The following is an 18971-nucleotide window of genomic DNA, read 5'->3' as shown; positions in this document are numbered from 1 at the left end:
AATAATAAATATACTAGTAGTCAGTGTTGGGCAGTAATTAGTTACTAGTAATTTAGTTACTGTAATAATATTACTTTTTGCAGTAACTAGTAGTGTAACTAAATATTAATAAGATTTCAGTAATAATATTACAGTTACTTTCCATAAAACAGCTTAGTTACTTAGTTACTTTTGATGGCTCAACCCCGCTGATTTAAAATCTAACAATCAAATAATTATTTATTTTCATAATTTTCATGATTCGCACATACATGTGATGTCCCCGGTGCATCAGGCGAGCTTGGAATATGGAAAAGCTTACGTTCAGCAGATAGGAATATTGCATTATATTGATTTTGTCAGGAAAAAAAGATCTGTTGTGTAAGTTGTGGCTTTATTTTACTCTGGCATTACATCCCTCTGATCAGCATGTGGTACATTATATTAATATAATTAAAATATTTTTGGAAAATTAAACTTTATTATAAATTAAAGTTTCTTACAAACTCATGTGATTTGATAAAATACATAACGAAATTTAATCGCATATGGGTAACGGAAAAATTACTTCAAGCTACACACGACAGTTAATGAGATGAATACAACTCTTCTACTTGAATGCCATCAATCACTATTGAGTGTTTGTAATAACTTCTGACTGCGATCCATTGTGGATTTTGGTCAAATGATGAGGCGAAAATATGTTGTTAGTAACATTCTAGAAGAATTTTATCTGGAAGATACACAGTTACAACTTCTGTGGGGCGTGAAGAAAAAGTAATGTAACTAGTAGTGTAACTAATTACTGTTGCCAGAAAGTAATAAGTAAAGTAACAATATTACTTTTGAAAGGAGTAACTAGTAATGAGTAATAAATTACATTCTTTGAGTAACTAGCCCAACACTGCTCGTAGTATTATTTTAGTCTTGAATAATTTGTAACTGTACTTGGCATGTGATTTTCTTATTGCTTTCTCTTTTTTTTCTTTTTTAATTGTCTTTGTTTATTATTATATTTATTTTGATGTAATTTATGTTATTGCCCTTGTATGTTCCTTGTTCTAAAGATTGCAATGAAAAGTATTATTTTAGTCTCGTAAGCCCCGCCTTCACTCATCCTCTTGCCCCCCCTACACACTTTGACTTCCCATAATTCAGTGCGCTCATAAACTCTTTCGAGAGGACGTTACGATAAGGGCACACCAAGAGGTAGGCCTCAGTGTTTTTATTTGTTTAATCTAGCTTGTTGTGAAATTGATGATTCTCGTGCCATGTTTATTGAAACCCCTTAGATTTATTCTTTTGCAAAATTCACGCAATACCAACGAGCGTTTTACGGGAGTGGTTCATTTGAGTTAGCGAGCTAGCAAACTGGCTACTTAAACCGGTTATATCAAGGTTATGTTACTAAAGTGAATATGTCTACTGGTTTGGACGTATAATAAACATGTTTTACGTGTTTACAAGTTCACTTCAATTTACATTTACCTCGTTGCTAGTTAAAAGAACTCGTTTAAAATATATCAAATCACGTTAAGTTTACCAGCATTGCAGCCGTGCTATGACTGGCGTTAGCTCAAACTGCAGTGAAATGTCACTCACAGTCGTCTGCTTTATTACACTGTAAAACTACGACGTTTGAGCAGCTAAAGTCCAATTATGTACTTTAAGTATTTAGTTAATGTTGTGAATGTTTACTGTGTCACACAGACCCACTATCTTTGACTGAAGATGGCTGATGTTATTGAGGACAAGATCAAGAACTACAGGACGGCTCCATTCGATGCCCGTTTTCCAAACACTAACCAGACGAGAAACTGTTTCCAGAATTACCTTGGTATGTACAGTAAAAATTATCATTTTACCCTTATTTTTACCCAAAATTATTGTATTAATAAAAACATATTGTGCCACAAGTGCTTTGTATTACCGTCAAGTGTGATTACAAGCTTCTACAAAATTATAATGAATATAAGATTTAACCAGGTGCATTTCAACCATAATTATTAATAGTATGCTGATCTCACAGATAGATCTTTTGGAGCAACCAGTACTTGTTTTGTTGAAGGTCACATCAGTGGTGAAGTAGGGTTGTCTGTAGTAAACCTCCAGTTCCGGTGACTCTGCTTGTGTTAGTCTAGTAGTGCAACAAACCCCCGAAGTTATGAGCTAGAATTGATCTGTATGACCTTATCAATTGTCACTTGATTAAAATGCATTATGAATTGAATAACACATTATAGATGTCAGGGTTGGAAACTGTACACTATTTCTGGCTGATTTCAGTGTGTATTACTTAACTGCTGTTTTTTCCCTCTCAGACTTCCACAGGTGTAATAAGGCTTTGTCAAGCAAAGGGCAGGACTCTTCTCCCTGCGAATGGTATCAGAGAGTCTACACGAGCCTGTGTCCAATCAGCTGGGTGAGTCTGTTCTACAGAAAACACCTCTGAAATGCTAAGTAATAGAACCTTTGAATAAACATGAAAATCCTGAGTGACCCTAGTTACCATATAGACATTCCTGCTGTTATTTTGTAAGCACATGCTACTTTAAGGGTGCTTTCACACTAGCACTTTTGGTGCGCACCCAGGTTCGATTGACATCAGAGTTCGGTTCATTTGGATGATGTGAGCGCTGTCTTCCGACCTCGGGAGCGCACCCGCGAACCGTACCCGAGTCTGGAGTACGGTTCATGTGAACTCCGGTACGGTTCGCTGCTGATGTGGACGCAATTGTACCAAATCACGGAAGTGAACCGCTATTAATGACACATTATTTGATAAAAATGTAGGTTTGTATGTGTTTCACTTTCCTGACAAGTGTGACTGTCGCGCTGCAAGCAGAAAGCTGTATGTCTCATTTCTGTTTGCCTTCAGCGTTCTTTAGAGCATTTGTAGTACATTTGTAAGACAAACAATGTTATGCATTTTGCCGCCTTCTCCTGCGCCGTCGTTACAAAGCAATAGGGTAAACAGCTGCTGGCTTGATGACGCAAACGAACCGCAGTTCAGACCCAAATAAAATAATATGAACGCAGCGGAGGAGGGGGGAGCAATCGAACTCAGGTAGATGGAGAGATATAGATAGCAAGGAAAAAGTAATCATCATTTCAGGAGTGTGACCATTTTACACTCAAATTTGATATTGATATTGGCCATGTTAGAAAAAACAAAATCAGAATTGAGGTTTGCACTGAGAACGTAGCCTTAGATGCTTTCTAGAATAAATCTGAGACCCACAAAATCATTAGCAAACATTTGCCTGTCTGTAATTGGAATCTTTTTTTCTTTATCTGAACTGTCATCCTCAGGTCTTCACTCTAGATTTGGCTTTATTCTGAAAATAAGTTCGTTAATTTTCTTTGTCACCTTCTGGTTCTAACAGTTTTGCAAACAAAGATGAAGGTAGTGCCAAGACGTCTTCCACAACAGAATGTAATATTTTTGCTTTCATCTTGCAAACTGTCAGGTGTGGCTATGACGTATTTAAAGGCTTTACAAATAAGGTATTACAGTGTATGTGGTGTTGATATAAGAATGTCCAAACTCTTGTAAGTTGTTGGCCATGATTGCTAATACTGTTTCTGGAACCTTGTCCTTGATTTGTTCAGTGGCAGTTTTCACGATTATTCACTGCCAAAAATGAATTAATGCTGGTAATCTCTGCAGACGGTTTTGTTAGTCACCAAAATGTTAAGAAAGATTTGAGCATGGTCAGGGTGCAATCTCACAATGACACAAAGTTCTCTATTCTTCATTGTTGTGACACACCCAACATGTTCCCAGAGTAGGGTTCATCACGGGTATCACCTTTCTGAATTCGAGTACCAAAGTGCAATCAAATCAAAATAAATTGGTTAAAAACAACACAGACTCTTCTTTATATCAAGTATCAGACAGTTTTGCCAGCGGGGTTCTCTTACTTATCATGGTGTCATGATCCCTATTCAAAACTTATAGCTAAGCAACTTGGTTCAAAAGGAGCTACAATTTATTTTCTTCTATCAAAGGATAATTGCTATTTCCCTTCAGCGAGAGACAACCAATCACTGTGAAAACTGATGCAATGTGAAGGTCTGCTGGAAGATGTTTGATATACAATGTGCCTTTGTTTTTCCTTCCTTCAGGTGGAGAAATGGGATGGGCAGATTGAGGATGGAAGCTTCCCCGGAAAGATCTAAATGGTCGCTGTTACTCTCAATTCAAGAGCTCCCAACCTTTTGTAGAGTACTCATAATACGTTATCCCAATATGATGTTGTCTTAGTTGTTGGTTTTCCTGATGGAGGATGAAAGGTCGTTCAGAGTCGGCTTTGGAAACCTTCAGCATTTTGAAGTCCTATATTAGTATTGATCTTTGGTGTGACTCTACATCCTACTGTTGCAATTTACAAAATAAAAACGCACAATTTAATCCAAATTGTTTTGTATTTGTTTTACTAATGGTGAAGGTTTTTTTTTTTTTTTTATCTTAACAGTGAAAAATTGCAGTTTATACAAACATTCTTTCTATATCATTCATTAACCACCAAGTTCAGTCGCTAAGTGGCTTTTTGAGGTGTGGAGTTGAATAATATCTGCTATATCTGTGAGGATTAAAAAAATGAAGGTCTGTTATTTGTATGAGATACAAATGTTCATTCTACATGCCCTGTTTAATTAACACTAGTCTAAAGATACTGGACTTAACCACATAGAGCTCAAGCAATGATGCAGAGGCTGATTTAGTTTGAATGCACAGGATGAATTTACATGAAATCAGCGATTAAGGAATTAGAAGGTTCTGTAAATCGTTACCCAGCATTCTTTAAACGGCTCTGTTTAATCCTATTTGATCATTGTGCTTTTCAAACAGCAGATGGCGGTAAAGTAGCATAAATTAGTCCAACAATATGACGGCAACAGTTACTAATACAGTTAAGCAATTGCAGTGACTATACTGATTGCAGTTCAAAGAAATTCCTCACTTTCTATATATTTGCAAAACGTGAGGACAAAAGGTCTGAGGTTCGGTCAGATTAGGTTATGCAGCAGATGCCCTGCAGGGCCAAATGTCTTGCTCAAGGATACACAGGAAGTGTAGCACTCGAGATGTTAACTTAAAGGGTTAGTTCACCCAAAAATGAAAATTGCATCATTTACTCACCCTCATGTTTTCCATACCTATTTGAATTTCTTATGTTGAATGCAAAAGAAGATATTTTGAAGAAAGCCGGTAATTGAACAGTTGCTGGTAGACGTTCACTTTCAAGTTCAATGTTAAGTACGGAGGAAAAAAATCAATAGCTACAAATATCATCTTTTGTGTTCGACAGAAGAAAGAATTTGGGACGTTTGGAACAACTTGAGGGTGAGTAAATGATGACAGGATTTTAATTTTTGGGTGAATTATGCCTTTAGGTCAGTGGTTTTCAAACATGTCCTGGAGGCACCCCTGCCCTGCACATTTTGTATGTCTCCCTTAACAAACACTCAATTCAGGTCTTGCAGTCTATACTAACGCGCTGATGAGCTGAATCAGGTGTGTTTGATAAGGGAGACATACAAAATGTGCAGGGCAGGGGTGCCTCCAGGACATGTTTGAAAACAACTGCTTTAGGTATTAATGTTTACAATGCAGTGATCTTTATGATAGTTGTCTTGGTCAGCCGAAAACATGTGACCAGGCCTAACATTTATCACTGCAATGCTGAACAAAAACATGGGGAAAAGTCCATTTCCACAGAAATGATCCATTAGTGATCAAGTGCATGTGGTTGAGCACTGTAAGATGAATTTTTGCAGATTATTTTTTTATTTTTTCAGAAGTGAGTTTGAATTCACAGAATGATATTCTTGTAAGAAGTGACGAGGTGTTAAACTTGTATAAGACTACTGAAAGGAACTTAAAGAAAGAGTAAATCTAGTCATACTGGAAGAGAATATCATATGATTGATAACTTTTCTGCCATTTTTGTTCGTGTGATACTGTAGGTTTTCATTTAAACAAGATGCTTCAAATGTTCCAAACTGCTTCACTTTAGTTGTATGCTTAATTATATTCCTCATATGGGGTTATAATGTTCTGCTAATAACTTCAATGCACATTGAAAATATGCTATCCACATACTTTCATTTGTACAAGTCTGTTCATGTCAAACTTCTTTCATGTCAGTGACAGATTTGGTACATAACTGAAGCATGTCGGAGCTTGACAGGCTGTGATGCTGTGGGATAATGGGAAATGGATACCCTTCACAATACAGGTGTCTATTTTTAAGTAATTAAAATCTCAGACTCCCAGAGAATTTTATTTTATTTTTTTAATAAAAGGTTCAGAGTTTAGTTTATAGCCTACTAAAAGAAAAAAAAGAGCACAGTGGCAGGATGCTATCAATAGCTGATCTCAGTTCTCAAAATGGGTTTCCTTTGCAAGTTCCTGTTTGTCTGTCTTAAAAACACAACCATAGTGTTGTGTTTTTTGTGTATTATTATAAACATTATTACTTTGTTTTCAGTGTAATAATACACTTTTTAAGTCTGTGTCACTGCCAGAAACCAAACGCAAATCGATTATTACTTTGTAACTTTACGTTATGATTAATAAGTGCATCCAACGTGATAGAAATTAATTTGTAATGCATTTTAGCCATTTTCAATGAACAAACGAAAGCTAGGGAGCGTAGGCAACGAAACATTTGTTATCACTAGATCACACACTTGTACGAAGTGCCAGCAAACCCCGCAAATTGTCCGGTCTCGGAAGAGAGGACTACTTGTTTACAAACAAAAAAAGATGGCATTCTCTCACAGAAGCACTCACATGACAACAATAACGGGTTTATTGTGTCAAACAGCAACTTTTGGCAAGTTTGAATCTGGTGGGATGCTGCGCCAGAGGAACAGAGGCGCGATTCACGTTCAGTCTATACGGCGAATAACCAAATAAGGACATTAAACCAGGCTTTGCCTCGAAACCTCACGAGTTGCCTATCTAGACAGCGTTTCTGGCGGCGTTGGCATGTTCAAAATGATGCTTAGGAGCTGACTTGGTGGTTGCTCACAAGTTTTTGAGACGCGGCCATCGTTTCCAACTAAAGGATGTTACGCGAATGTCTTGAGATGAAGTTCTGGTTTCATCCTGTGACTCAGATGTTACAGAAACAGGGGGAGCATCGGAGTGACGACAAAAAGTGCAACGTGCTGCTGCTCGTGTCTCACTCTCCATAAAACCCACGAGCGGCGCGAGACTGTTTCAGCACACACCAGCGACTACCTGATCGACGCACAGCTCTGCAAACAATCGTAAATATAATTCTTTTACATTCTTATTATATAAAAATATAACGGACTACAATTAGCCTTGGAATTATATTTTAAGTTGCCTACTCGTGATGATACAAACTATTAGCAGCCTTAGGCTATTTAAAATGTAAAAATGGTTGCCTTAAATCTTTAAAATAGGCCTGCAGTAAAGTTCACTGTACTTCTTTGAACACTTTAAATTTTATTACTAACTAATTAGAACTGCATGAAGCTCTTAACTAAAGCAAGTTTTATTTTATTAACGGTTTAAAACAAGGGTCACCAGACTCGGTCCTGGGGGGCTGGTGTCCGGCAGAGTTTTAGCTCCAACCCTAATTAAACGCACCTGAACCAGCTAATCAAGGTCTTACTAGGTATACTAGAAACTTACTGGCAGGTGTGTTGAGGCAAGTTGGAACTCTGAACTCTGAACTCTGCAGGACACCGGCCCTCCAGGATCAAGTTTGGTGACCCCTGGTTTAAAATTTCAGTTGTTTAACTTTAGCAAGATTGATGCAGGATTTAATATTACAGAAAAACCACTAAGACTAAGTTTGAGCAATATATAAGGTGGATGTTGTGCTGACAGAGATGCCTCTTGTATTTGACTTCCACATTTACTTTGCACGATATGTCTCAACTCAGCAGACATCCGTTGCAGGCAGCTGTTTTTTTATTTTTTTTAATCATCTTGGTAAAAGCATTGTCTCATTCCTTAACATTATTGACAACAACTATTCATATTCTTTTTCCTCCCTCTAGAAGCTTTTCCAAATACGGATTTGTGTTTACCCTGAAAACATAAGTTTGGTCTCACTGCAAAAAGAGGAAGAACTGAAGACTTGTCTCAATCACAATAACTGGCTTTTGCAACAGAGAGCAGGATGGAGAAGATGAAGGACAGTAAGGTAGAGGCTTTTCTCCTGTTTTTATACAGAATCAGTGATGTTTAGCTTTCTTCTTTATGATTTCTATGATTCTATGATTTCTATGATTTTTTTAAAAAAATTTGATTTACAGTTTTACCCTGTGAAAAAGAATGTGCACTACTGTAATATTAAAAGTTTTTTCTTTTTTAAACTGCAGATAATATTTGAACTTCATGACTGTATCTTGAAAGTGCACTTTTAAAAACAAAATTCAAATTAAGTTTAACTTTATTCTTTGAAATATTTTTTTTGCTTTAAAGTATGCTTATTTTCATGTTGAATAACATGCATTCATTTTTACTATAGTGTATTCAATATTACTAAGTAATACTAGGTACTAAATTGCAACTTCATCATTAAAAATGAGTAAATACAAATTTCATCACGAAGTTACATATAAAGTCCTTCTCAAAAAAGAAGTCAAAAAAGCACTTTAAAGTTTAGCTAATAGCATTTAATATAGATTTAAACAATGATACATTTTCATTTAATTGCAGATAACATCCGATTAAGTTGCATTCAGTTTGCACTTAATAAGTGCTCTTTTAAAAGTATGCTAAAGTATCCTTCTTTTTCAGGGATTACATACAGAAATTATAGTGTTTAATGTAATGCGCATAATCTGCGTATTTTTATGGCAGTTGGTTCCTAGGTATGATTTCATAACATGATATAGGTGTTACTACAATTATCCCATCTACAGGAAACTGTGGTTACTATGCAAGAGCTGTAGTAGAAATTTAGGGGATGCCCATGGGCATCTGGTGTAGATTTGAAATGTTGTCGTCATTTTTAATTTTCTCACTATTTACATGCTGATTGTGTACCATTTGAGAGTAGCTAATGTGTTGCACTAGTGGGTTTAATAAGGTATCTTTAGGTAATGTCTGTTCAGGCTATTAGTATTCAGTTGATAGGACTCATCATTGTAATAAATATAAAAAAAATACAGTGGTGGTAGTGGAACTTTTTCTTTTTTTTTTTACCTGCTTTGTCATCTTGGATTGCAGCATGTGAATTAAGAAACCAAGATGTGCAAAGGAATCCGACAAGGAGAAATGAATGTTTAGAGCAGGGTTCAGCTGGCATGTTCAAACTTGAACATAATATGAACAGCATCCTGACCGGTTCTAACTTGCTGTAGAATGGACAGACAGATTGGAAATTTCCAATCCGAGTGTGCCAATTTAGCATCCATTGCAGCTCATTACAAATCAATTAAGTGAGTCTAACATTAAGTGTGTTGATTTAATATATGAATATGGTCAATTAAGTTATGGAGGCTGGGGGTTGTATGTTCGAATATGTGGTTTGGTCTGTTCTGCTCAATAGAGATGAAAAATGCAGTGATGGATCATCCTCTATCAGCAGAAGTCATTATGAAAATTAGATTCATAAAGATGACTCTTGGCTACTTACAGATCACATGACGCTCATATCCTTGTTTACAGTCACTCCTCCAGGAGTCAGCTTGTGTGTGTTTAAGTCTTTATCAAAACATCAGACCGGTGTGCACTTGCCAGAAGTTTCTGTGTGCAGGTTTAAAGGTGCAGTGCACTATTTCTTTTTGTAGTGACATTTGCCAAATGCAGTTTTGAAGAAAGTTCCTTAGAAGCAGTTCACTACAGATTATTATAAATTCATGGAAAACCATTGCAAATTACCTTTTTTTTGGTAATTTTTATTATGTTTCTCTCTCTCTCTCTCTCTCTCTCAAAAAACAATACACCCAATACACAGGCCCTCAGACTACTGAACTTAGTTTCTTAGTTACCGCATAGCTTATCATGTGAGAACCAGTGGGAACTGGTCTAAATGTGTGGTTTTCTGTGCTATGTATTTGTACCATCAGTCATGCAAATTTGAATTCTTTAATCTCTGGTAATCCTCCGCAGTCATTCAGAAGTCGCACAGTTGACAGTAAGGTTAGGTCGTTATTTCTATTTTCTTTTAATTTGACACAAGAAAAAGGAACAGACATTAAGACCAGAGCAGCCAGACAGTTTCAGAATTTCATTTAGGAAAGAATGACACCCATTCCAGGTATTATTGCTTACTAATGTATTCAACAGTTTTGTTCCACTTTCACACATACTCTGGGAAATACTGCATTGTGTAATATGTTGCTATCAGAATTTGTGCACCATTTAGAATTGAATTGAGAGTGTCTTTAGACTCCATTTAGCTGCTGAATTGAAGTAGAAAACAAGGATGCAGAATTGCATTTTGAATTTGAATGTGAGGAAGTATAATTAAAATAAATGTAAAGAATTTCATAGCTGTAATTTTTAAATGGGGTGTAGCAACTCTATAGGCCTTACAAACAGAGGATATTGAAGGAATGAGTGTGACTACTGAGTGACTCGAGAGTGTGATTTCTTTGGCTCTATTAGCCTTTTAATACAGGAGTTTTCAAAACGTTTGATGCCACTGACCTCCAAATCGATGATAACCTCAGTTTTACCTTTTGTCTTACATTCATCTTTACTTTTTTCATTTTTCTGCGTGTTACAGAATGTGTGTTCCTCCTTTTTGTCCAGGGGAAGCAGGTCACATGTTACCTCATGTTGTGTGTGTCCACGGCTGTCATTGGCTCCTTGCAGTTTGGCTACAACACAGGCGTCATCAATGCACCCCATCAGGTAAGTGTTTCATCAAGTGAGTAGCATTTTAGACTTTTCAAAAACAACACTTCATTACTTCATCACTCATTGTCTGTCTCTCTGTTGATGATCAGAAAGTGAAGAACTTCATCAGAAACGTGACTCAGGAGCGCACTGGAGAGCTAATGGATGTGTCCGCAGTGACAACAATGTGGAGTGTGACTGTTTCCATTTTCAATGTTGGCGGCATGATCGGGTCTCTTAGTGTTGGCACTCTAGTTGACAAACTAGGGAGGTGAGAAATCAGTTTCTTTTAACATAAAACAAATATAAATGCTTTGTTTAAAAACTTTCCTTTATTCATCTCCCATCTTCTCATTACAGACGAAAATGCATGTTTCTGTCCAACATCCTGGCTGTGATTGGTGGAGGCCTGATGGGTGTATCCAGCATGTGCACATCTTATGAGTTGATAATAGTGGGCCGTCTGGTTATTGGTGCATTCTGTGGCCTGTGTACAGGAATGACGCCCATGTATGTGGGTGAAATTGCTCCAACGGCACTGCGAGGGGCTTTTGGTACCCTTCACCAGCTCGGGGTGGTCATAGGCATCCTAATTGCACAGGTTAGATTTTCCTATGTATGAATGTTGATAACGGATTAAAGAGAGAGCTCGCATATAAAAAAAAAAAAATGTAATTCCGTAATGTCAGATTTGTGAAGAAATTATTCTTTAGAGTCAGATATTTCCAATGAATCAGTTAACTCGCATCACAAAACTGGTCTGAATGATTTGTTCATGAATTGGACTGTACGATTCTCAATTTATAACAAAAAATAACAGATAAATAACAGAAACGCCTATCATTTCCTCACCAAAGTTTTGTATGGCTTCAGAAGATATGTGATCCTTGACCACAAAACCAGTCTTAAGTCGCTGGGGTATATTTGTAGCAATAGCCAGAAATACATTGTATGGGTCAAAATTATCAATTTTTCTTTTATGCCAAAAATCTTTAAGATATTAAGTAAAGATCATGTTCCATGAAGATATTTTGTTAAATTTCCTGCCGTAAATATCAACTTAATTTTTGATTAGTAATATGCATTGCTAAGGACTTCATTTGGACAACTTTAAAGGCAGTTTTCTCAATATTTAGATTTTTTTGCACCCTCAGATTCCAGATTTTCAAATAGTTGTATCTCGACCAAATATTGTCCAATCCTAACAAACCATACATCAATGGAAAACTTATTTATTCGACTTTCAGATGATGTACGAATCTCAATTTCACAAAATTGACCCTTATGACTGGTTTTGTGGTCCAGGATCACATATTTGGACCATTTCTATGACGCTTATGGTGGTTTTGGGTCCTTTTTAAAAATTGAAAGCTTTAGTCTCTATTCATTGTAATTAAGGAGAAAACTCTTCAGAATTTATCATTTTGTTGAAGTCTTACTGCTATGCAATATATCTGTTATATACACAAAAAAAAAGAAATGGTTATAAATGGGTAATTTTTGTGGATTTCATGGTAGATCTTAGGCCTGGAGTCATTGCTGGGGTCTCCGTCTTTGTGGCCATTGTTATTGGCTCTGACGGCATTGCCTGCAGTATTACAGTGTGTCATGCTGATCTTCTGCCCGGAGAGCCCTCGATACCTGCTGATCACTCTGAACCAGGAGGAGGAGGCACGCCAAGGTGAGTCTGCTATGACTGCTAAAGAATGAAAAAAGTCCCCCCCCAACTCAGGAACAGAACTGCTTGAGCAACTAAAGTTTATTTACTCTTCCGTGCTTACAATGCACGTCTTTCTCTCTTTCTTTTGCTCTTAGTGCTGACACGTCTTCGTGGGCATTCAGATGTGGAAGATGACATCCGCGAGATGAAGGAAGAGGCCGTGAAGATGTCCATGGAGAAGAAAGTTTCTATTCCAGAGCTGTTCCGTAACTCCGCTTACAGACAGCCCATTATTATTGCCATAATCCTGCAGCTGTCCCAACAACTCTCTGGCATCAACGCTGTGAGTCTCACACTTCATTCAAAACTTCTCTGAAAAACCACCTGAACTTAAAGCATGTTTTAGCAAACCCTACAGTATGTTTTAGCAAACCCTACAGTTAGCACAACCCCGGCTGCTAGTCAACGCACTCCACCAAACCACACTGACTGAGATCAGTTAGCACGAATCTATTAAGTCAACATCTGAAAAATAAACAAATGCTATAAAAGGATTGTTGTGGGCTGTATATATACTATGTATTATTATTAGTGCTGTCAAACGATTAATCTCATCCAAAATAAGTTTTTGTTTACATAATATATGTGTGTGTACTGTGTATATTTATGTATATTTAAATACACACATGCATGTATATATTTTGAAAATATTTACATGTATTTAAATGTATATATTTATATTACATATAAATATATTTCATATATAAACATAACATATTTTTCTTAAATATATACATGCATGTGTGTGTTTATATAGACATAATAAATATACACAGCGTGCACATATTATGCAAACAAAAACTTATTTTGTATGCGATTAATCGTTTGACAGCACTAAAGTATATATCAGATTTATAATAGTTTTACGCATTATTTTTTTTCCATCATTGGCAATTTTTTATACCTAAAACAGTTAAGATGATAAAATTAAACACATACCCCTGGTTTCACAGACAAGGCTTAAGTTTACTCCCAGACTAAAATGCATGTTTGAGCTGTCTCAACTGAAAATATCTTGCTCTGACATATCTGAAAATATGTCAGTGTCATTGTTCTGTCTCAAGATGCACACCTGTAACATTTTCTTCTCAGGCATTTTTATAAAAAACTGCCTAAATATCTTAATTTAACTAAGACCTAGTGCTGGCTAAGCTAAGCCTGTCCGTGAGACCTGAGGCCTGTACCATGATGGTAGATGAACAAATTCAGAGTTATAGGATAAGTTTTGAGTTGACACAACCAAACCACTCCAATCTGGCTTTGTTGGTACTATGAAGCTGATCATCAACTGTCTCTGTCAGCTCAGGCTTGGTCCTGAGTTAATGGAGCGCGTGCACATGAATGTGTGACATCAGCAGCGAACAGCCAATCACAACACAGAGCAAGTGTGATTCACTTCTCGCAAGAGAGCCAGCGAGATTCAAAACTCTTTTGTTAAGAGATTAAAGAATATTAGGAATTTAAACGCATTTGCACTGAAGTACTTGTCCATGAAAGAGGACAAATAAAGGAAATGATCTTGCTCTATCAGAAGTTAGTTTATATAGTTGATAATATATGGCGATTAGAGACTCAAACATGTAAGGTCACATGTAGCCATTTTTAAAGTGTTATCTATTGATTTTACCACTTATTATATTACATATGATCTGTATATATTAATATTCATTTAAAATTAATGCTTTATAATAATTGTTAAACTAAAAGTGCTTGTGTGTAATGGAGTAATAATAATATAAATCAAATGTAAATTGTAATTAATATTAAAGCCAGACAATTTTGTTTTATTTTTTTTAAGGTACTTCATAGTGACCTTTAATTTGTAGGAAGAGAAACTGGGGGAGTGACTTTTTTTGTGTCAGACATGTCACTTTGCTCACATCTGATTGGTCCAATTTCAGTTTGAGATCTCTAACTCCGAACATAACCTGCCCCGGAGCAGGTTAGCCGTGGAGTGCAAGTTACTATGGCAATGAACGCAGCTAAAAGCCAAGCAACTTTCATGGTACCTAAAACCCAGGATAGGTGCAAACTAAACTGAAACTTACCTGGGTAGCTAGCTAAACTGGCTTCATGGTACAGGCCCCAGGCCTTAATATGTTTGTAATATGTAATATTACTGTATAATAATATTCTCTCTAAAAAGGTGTAATATATAACACAATTTTAGATATATTTTGTTTAATTTTAGATAAAACCAGACAAACTAATCTGATTTTTTTTTTTTTTGCTTTAACCCTGAATTCTTAAAATTCTGTCAGTTTCTAAGGCTTCCATGCATGATTTCCTCCTCTTTGACTTGAACTTTGAATGTTGACATGAACAGTTCTAAATGTTAACCAGCTGTGTTTTGTCAATCTTCCAGGTAATTTATTACTCTACAGATATCTTTGCATATGCAGGTATCTCTCAGGCAGTCTATGCCACCATTGGAGTGGGTGCAGTCAATACTCTCTTCACTGTCATCTCTGTAAGTTTACACAGCTGAGCTAAAATACTCACATAAACAAAAATGACCCTTCTTATTTGCAATTTTTATGCCCTAATGTCTTTTAAATACTTTTATGATGGCGTACTAAAAGGACTGTTTTGATTCTTCCTCTGCTTTGCTCAACAGCTCTTCCTGGTGGAGAGGGCAGGAAGAAGAACACTTCATATGGTCGGACTAGCTGGAATGACTGTCTGTGCTCTCCTCATGACCATTTCTCTTGAAATTCTTGTGAGTTTGGGACTTATTGCATATCATTAAATAGCAGTAATGATAAACCACTAAAATCTTTTTGTCTTTTCTGATCTTAAGAAACCAGCAAATGCCAAAGCAGGAAGTGTTGTTAATGCGACTGCCATCCCCGAATCTGTATCTGCAGGGGTCAGTGTGTGATCTTACTAATGAACGCCAACTTTCATCTGTGTTGGAAGTCATTCACTGAAATGTATTATTTCTCTCTCCAAATTGTTCAATTTCCATATATGGCTAGCAGGGAACTTCAGCAATCAGCGTTCTGGCCATTCTGGCAGTGTTCGGGTTTGTGGCCAGTTTTGAGATGGGACCGGGACCAATCCCATGGTTCATAGTGGCTGAGTTATTCGCTCAAGGTCCACGCCCGGCAGCCATCGCTGTGGCGGGATGCTGCAACTGGACCGCCAGCTTTCTTGTCGGACTGCTTTTCCCAAAACTATTGGTGAGAACCTTCTCAATGAATTCATCAGTATCACATTTGTCAAGGGTACAAGAACTAAATGCATTATATTGTGATCTTGCTTACTTTTCAGATCCTGTGTGAGGCGTACGTCTTTATCATATTCTTCATCCTCCTTATCATCTTCTTCGTATTTACCTACTTCCGCGTTCCCGAGACCAAAGGTAGAACATTTGAGGACATCGCCAGTGGGTTTTCCAATGCCACAGGCTCCAGTGCCGCCAACTACACGTCCCCAGAGGGTGCCGTCGCAATGCCAGTATCTCCATCATCAGAGAAGTTTCAGATGACTGAAATGGCTGGTCAGGAGAAAAGCTGAGGAAACCTTTAGAAAAAACCCTCTAACCCACACAAGATTGACACCTTAAATGAACAGATGCAGCTAAATAATGGGCATTATTATAAAGAGATAGCTTGGCGTGTTTATCAAGTAGACCAGTAAATCACAATGTTACACTGCAAGTGTGACAGTTAGCAGCTGTTAAAACAATCACATTTCTGTGGTCAAATCACTGTGCTTTTTTATTATTATTTATTATTATTACTACTACTGCGGTGAGTTAGCTTCAAAAACATCATAGGGTTTAAAAATGTCTGAAAAGTTTGGAAACCACAGACGTAGAGGTACTAAATAGTGTTATGGTACTGAAAGCCTTTTTATGATTGACACTTAAAGTCACTGTGAGCAAATAAGTGTTTATTACATGTGGTTGCAGATGTTTGTTTAGTTAGACAAAGAGTTTAGTTGTATTTTTTTAAAAATAACTGATGTGTGAGATTTCTACTGCGCACTAAGCACTTGTACATAATCATGTGGAATATTAAACTGATTACTATGACTTATATTTAAATAGTTGGTTAGCAAATTTCCCATATTGCCCAAAGACTTATATGAAGTTTTGTGTATTTTTCCCACTTTGGAGCCCCCTGCAGTTAAATGAGTGAAATTCACTATCATGATTGAAGTGGATAGTTGTACACCTGCATTTGTTGCTCTTGTAAAGCAGTCCGGCCTTTTCGCTGCATTTTGTTACCTTACTTCCGGAACAGATGTTATGTAGGAAGTGTGGGGAATAAACAGAAGCCTTATGAGAAGTCCGTGTACCATCAGAATGATTTTGAAATTGATATTTCAAAGTAAACAGATTTACACACAGTTGCAGATTGAGTAATTTTACAGTTTAAATTGGGTTTTAAATCCTAGATTTTTTTTATGTTTTGGGGGGATCCGTACAGATCCAGTTATTTCAGCATGTGTTGCTGTTTATGTACAGTGAGGAAAATAAGTATTTGAACACCTGAGAAAATCAATGTTAATATTTGGTACAGTAGCCTTTGTTTAATTTTGTCTCTAGTGTCTTTGGACAGCTCTTTGGTCTTGGCCATGTTAGTAGTTGGATTCTTACTGATTGTATGGGGTGGACAGGTGTCTTTATGCAGCTAACGACCTCAAACAGGTCCATCTAATTTAGGATAATAAATGGAGTGGAGGTGGACATTTTAAAGGCAGACTAACAGGTCTTTGAGGGTCAGAATTTTAGCTGATAGACAGGTGTTCAAATACTTATTTGCAGCTGTATCATACAAATAAATAGTTAAAAAATCATACATTGTGATTTCTGGATTTTTTTTTTTAGATTATGTCTCTCACAATGGACATGCACCTACGATGACAATTTCAGACCCCTCCATGATTTCTAAGTGGGAGAACTTGCAAAATAGCAGGGTGTTCAAATACTTATTTTCCTCACTGTAGATGTTTCTGGTTGTAGATGTCCTACTGAAGGTATGAATTCAGTGTTTAAACGGTGTTCATCACTTAAGTATTTCTTGTGATGATTGTCACTGAACATGACTGAATGAACACTACTGATACAGAATCATATGAAAGTTAATCATGAAATCCACTCATCACAGCACACACTTTTTTTTTTTTTTTTTTTAAATAGCTTTGGTTTTTAATTGGCTTTTGGTTTTGGGGTAGTTTGGACTGTACACTGTAAAAGTTTTGCTCTACTGTGTAAATATATATTGTTGTTTGTTTACATTTATTACTGTATTTTGTTGCACTAGTCTGTCTGGATGATTGAGATGCTTTTTGGAGTTTTATCAAGTACGCACCAATGATGTTTTCCTTTTTTATTTTTTGTGAATGTGTATTTTTATATATATATATATATATATATATATATATTAGTTATTTATAGCTTTTATCATTTTATTTCCAATTTCTTACGTTTTTACTTTTTTAATTATTACGGTTTTGTTTTTTCAAACACAATGTCCTAAATATATGAGTGTATGTAATACCATAAGCACTTGAAAGCATATTTATTTTGTGAGATTGACAAGATTAAAACATTCCCATTGCACAAGATTTGAACTGACATGTGTTTGTGACTGTTCACATCACAATAACTCTGTACATATTTTTTTTATGAGATAGCTCTCATGTGTTATGACAGGTCTGTTTCTTCCCATGACATGTTGCATCATATCATAAAAGTCATATACCCAAATATATCGCTTTACTTGTAAGCCACAATAATGGGATAGTTTACTGTAATCTAATAATAGCGTTTGTTTATTCCATTGTGATTTAATTATGCACTTGAATTTATTGTTGTTTTTCTCGCTATATTGTACATTTCCGGTATGACACAAGATTATTTATTTTATTTTGGTACAAATTCACTAAATCCAATTCACTACTTCACCTGCTCATCCAGTCTGGTGAATCAATTTAGCTTCCTGTTCTTGAAGAAGGGCAGGAAGCTCGAGCCCGAGACTCGCCTCGAGCTTCGGCTTGACCACCATTCGGACTACGGAATTGGATAAAATATAGGTAAAACAGGAAAAACCACTAAAATATATAAGTAAATTATATTAAAGGAGGAGATGGTGTCGGTGGAAGAATTGTTAGAGAAGTAGACGGCGTCTTTTACGCTTGTTTGATGCTTGACAGGTCAGAGCGACCAGGGGTGTATTCCAGAAAGCATGGTTAACTTACCGTCAGATAAACCCTGAACTTTCGGTTGATTAACCCCAAACATTGCTTACTCGAGGTATGTGGTTCCAAAAACGCGTCCGGGAGTAAGTTCATTCAACTCAGAGTATGTTCCTGGTTAAGACTCGAGACATTCTCAACAGAGCGACAAATCGACGAGTCACTATGGAAACGGACGCTAAGAATAAGCGCGCCATACTGCTTCTTTCTTCTTCTGTTCAAAGG

At 36.6% G+C, this 18971-nt stretch overlaps 2 protein-coding genes across 5 annotated transcripts; both read left to right on the top strand.

Annotated features, from left to right (window-relative positions):
* The first annotated feature begins 1088 nt into the window (after positions 1-1088).
* On the top strand, positions 1089-4393 carry LOC131521792 (cytochrome c oxidase subunit 6B1). The gene is made up of 4 exons (XM_058746847.1): positions 1089-1188; positions 1690-1816; positions 2301-2401; positions 4108-4393. The coding sequence occupies exons 2-4, from the start codon at positions 1711-1713 to the stop codon at positions 4159-4161; spliced, it is 261 nt and encodes an 86-aa protein (XP_058602830.1). The 5' UTR covers positions 1089-1188; positions 1690-1710; the 3' UTR covers positions 4162-4393.
* Positions 4394-6873: 2480 nt separating this feature from the next.
* On the top strand, positions 6874-16590 carry slc2a3b (solute carrier family 2 member 3b). 4 transcript variants are annotated; one of them, XM_058747693.1, is made up of 12 exons: positions 6874-7263; positions 8026-8171; positions 10733-10834; positions 10930-11090; positions 11180-11420; positions 12338-12500; positions 12635-12822; positions 14905-15009; positions 15157-15258; positions 15340-15408; positions 15518-15721; positions 15813-16590. In XM_058747693.1, the coding sequence occupies exons 2-12, from the start codon at positions 8148-8150 to the stop codon at positions 16056-16058; spliced, it is 1605 nt and encodes a 534-aa protein (XP_058603676.1). In that variant the 5' UTR covers positions 6874-7263; positions 8026-8147; the 3' UTR covers positions 16059-16590. The 4 variants fall into 4 exon arrangements, with proteins under 4 accessions (XP_058603676.1, XP_058603679.1, XP_058603677.1 ...); XM_058747696.1 differs by having other exon boundaries at positions 6888-7263; positions 15521-15721; XM_058747694.1 differs by lacking the exon at positions 6874-7263 and adding an exon at positions 7553-7725.
* The last annotated feature ends 2381 nt before the right edge of the window (positions 16591-18971 follow it).

The sequence above is a fragment of the Onychostoma macrolepis genome, chromosome 16, assembly GCF_012432095.1.
Source record: "Onychostoma macrolepis isolate SWU-2019 chromosome 16, ASM1243209v1, whole genome shotgun sequence".
Classification (NCBI taxonomy): domain Eukaryota; kingdom Metazoa; phylum Chordata; class Actinopteri; order Cypriniformes; family Cyprinidae; genus Onychostoma; species Onychostoma macrolepis.
This window is presented reverse-complemented; position numbering and strand designations above follow the sequence as displayed.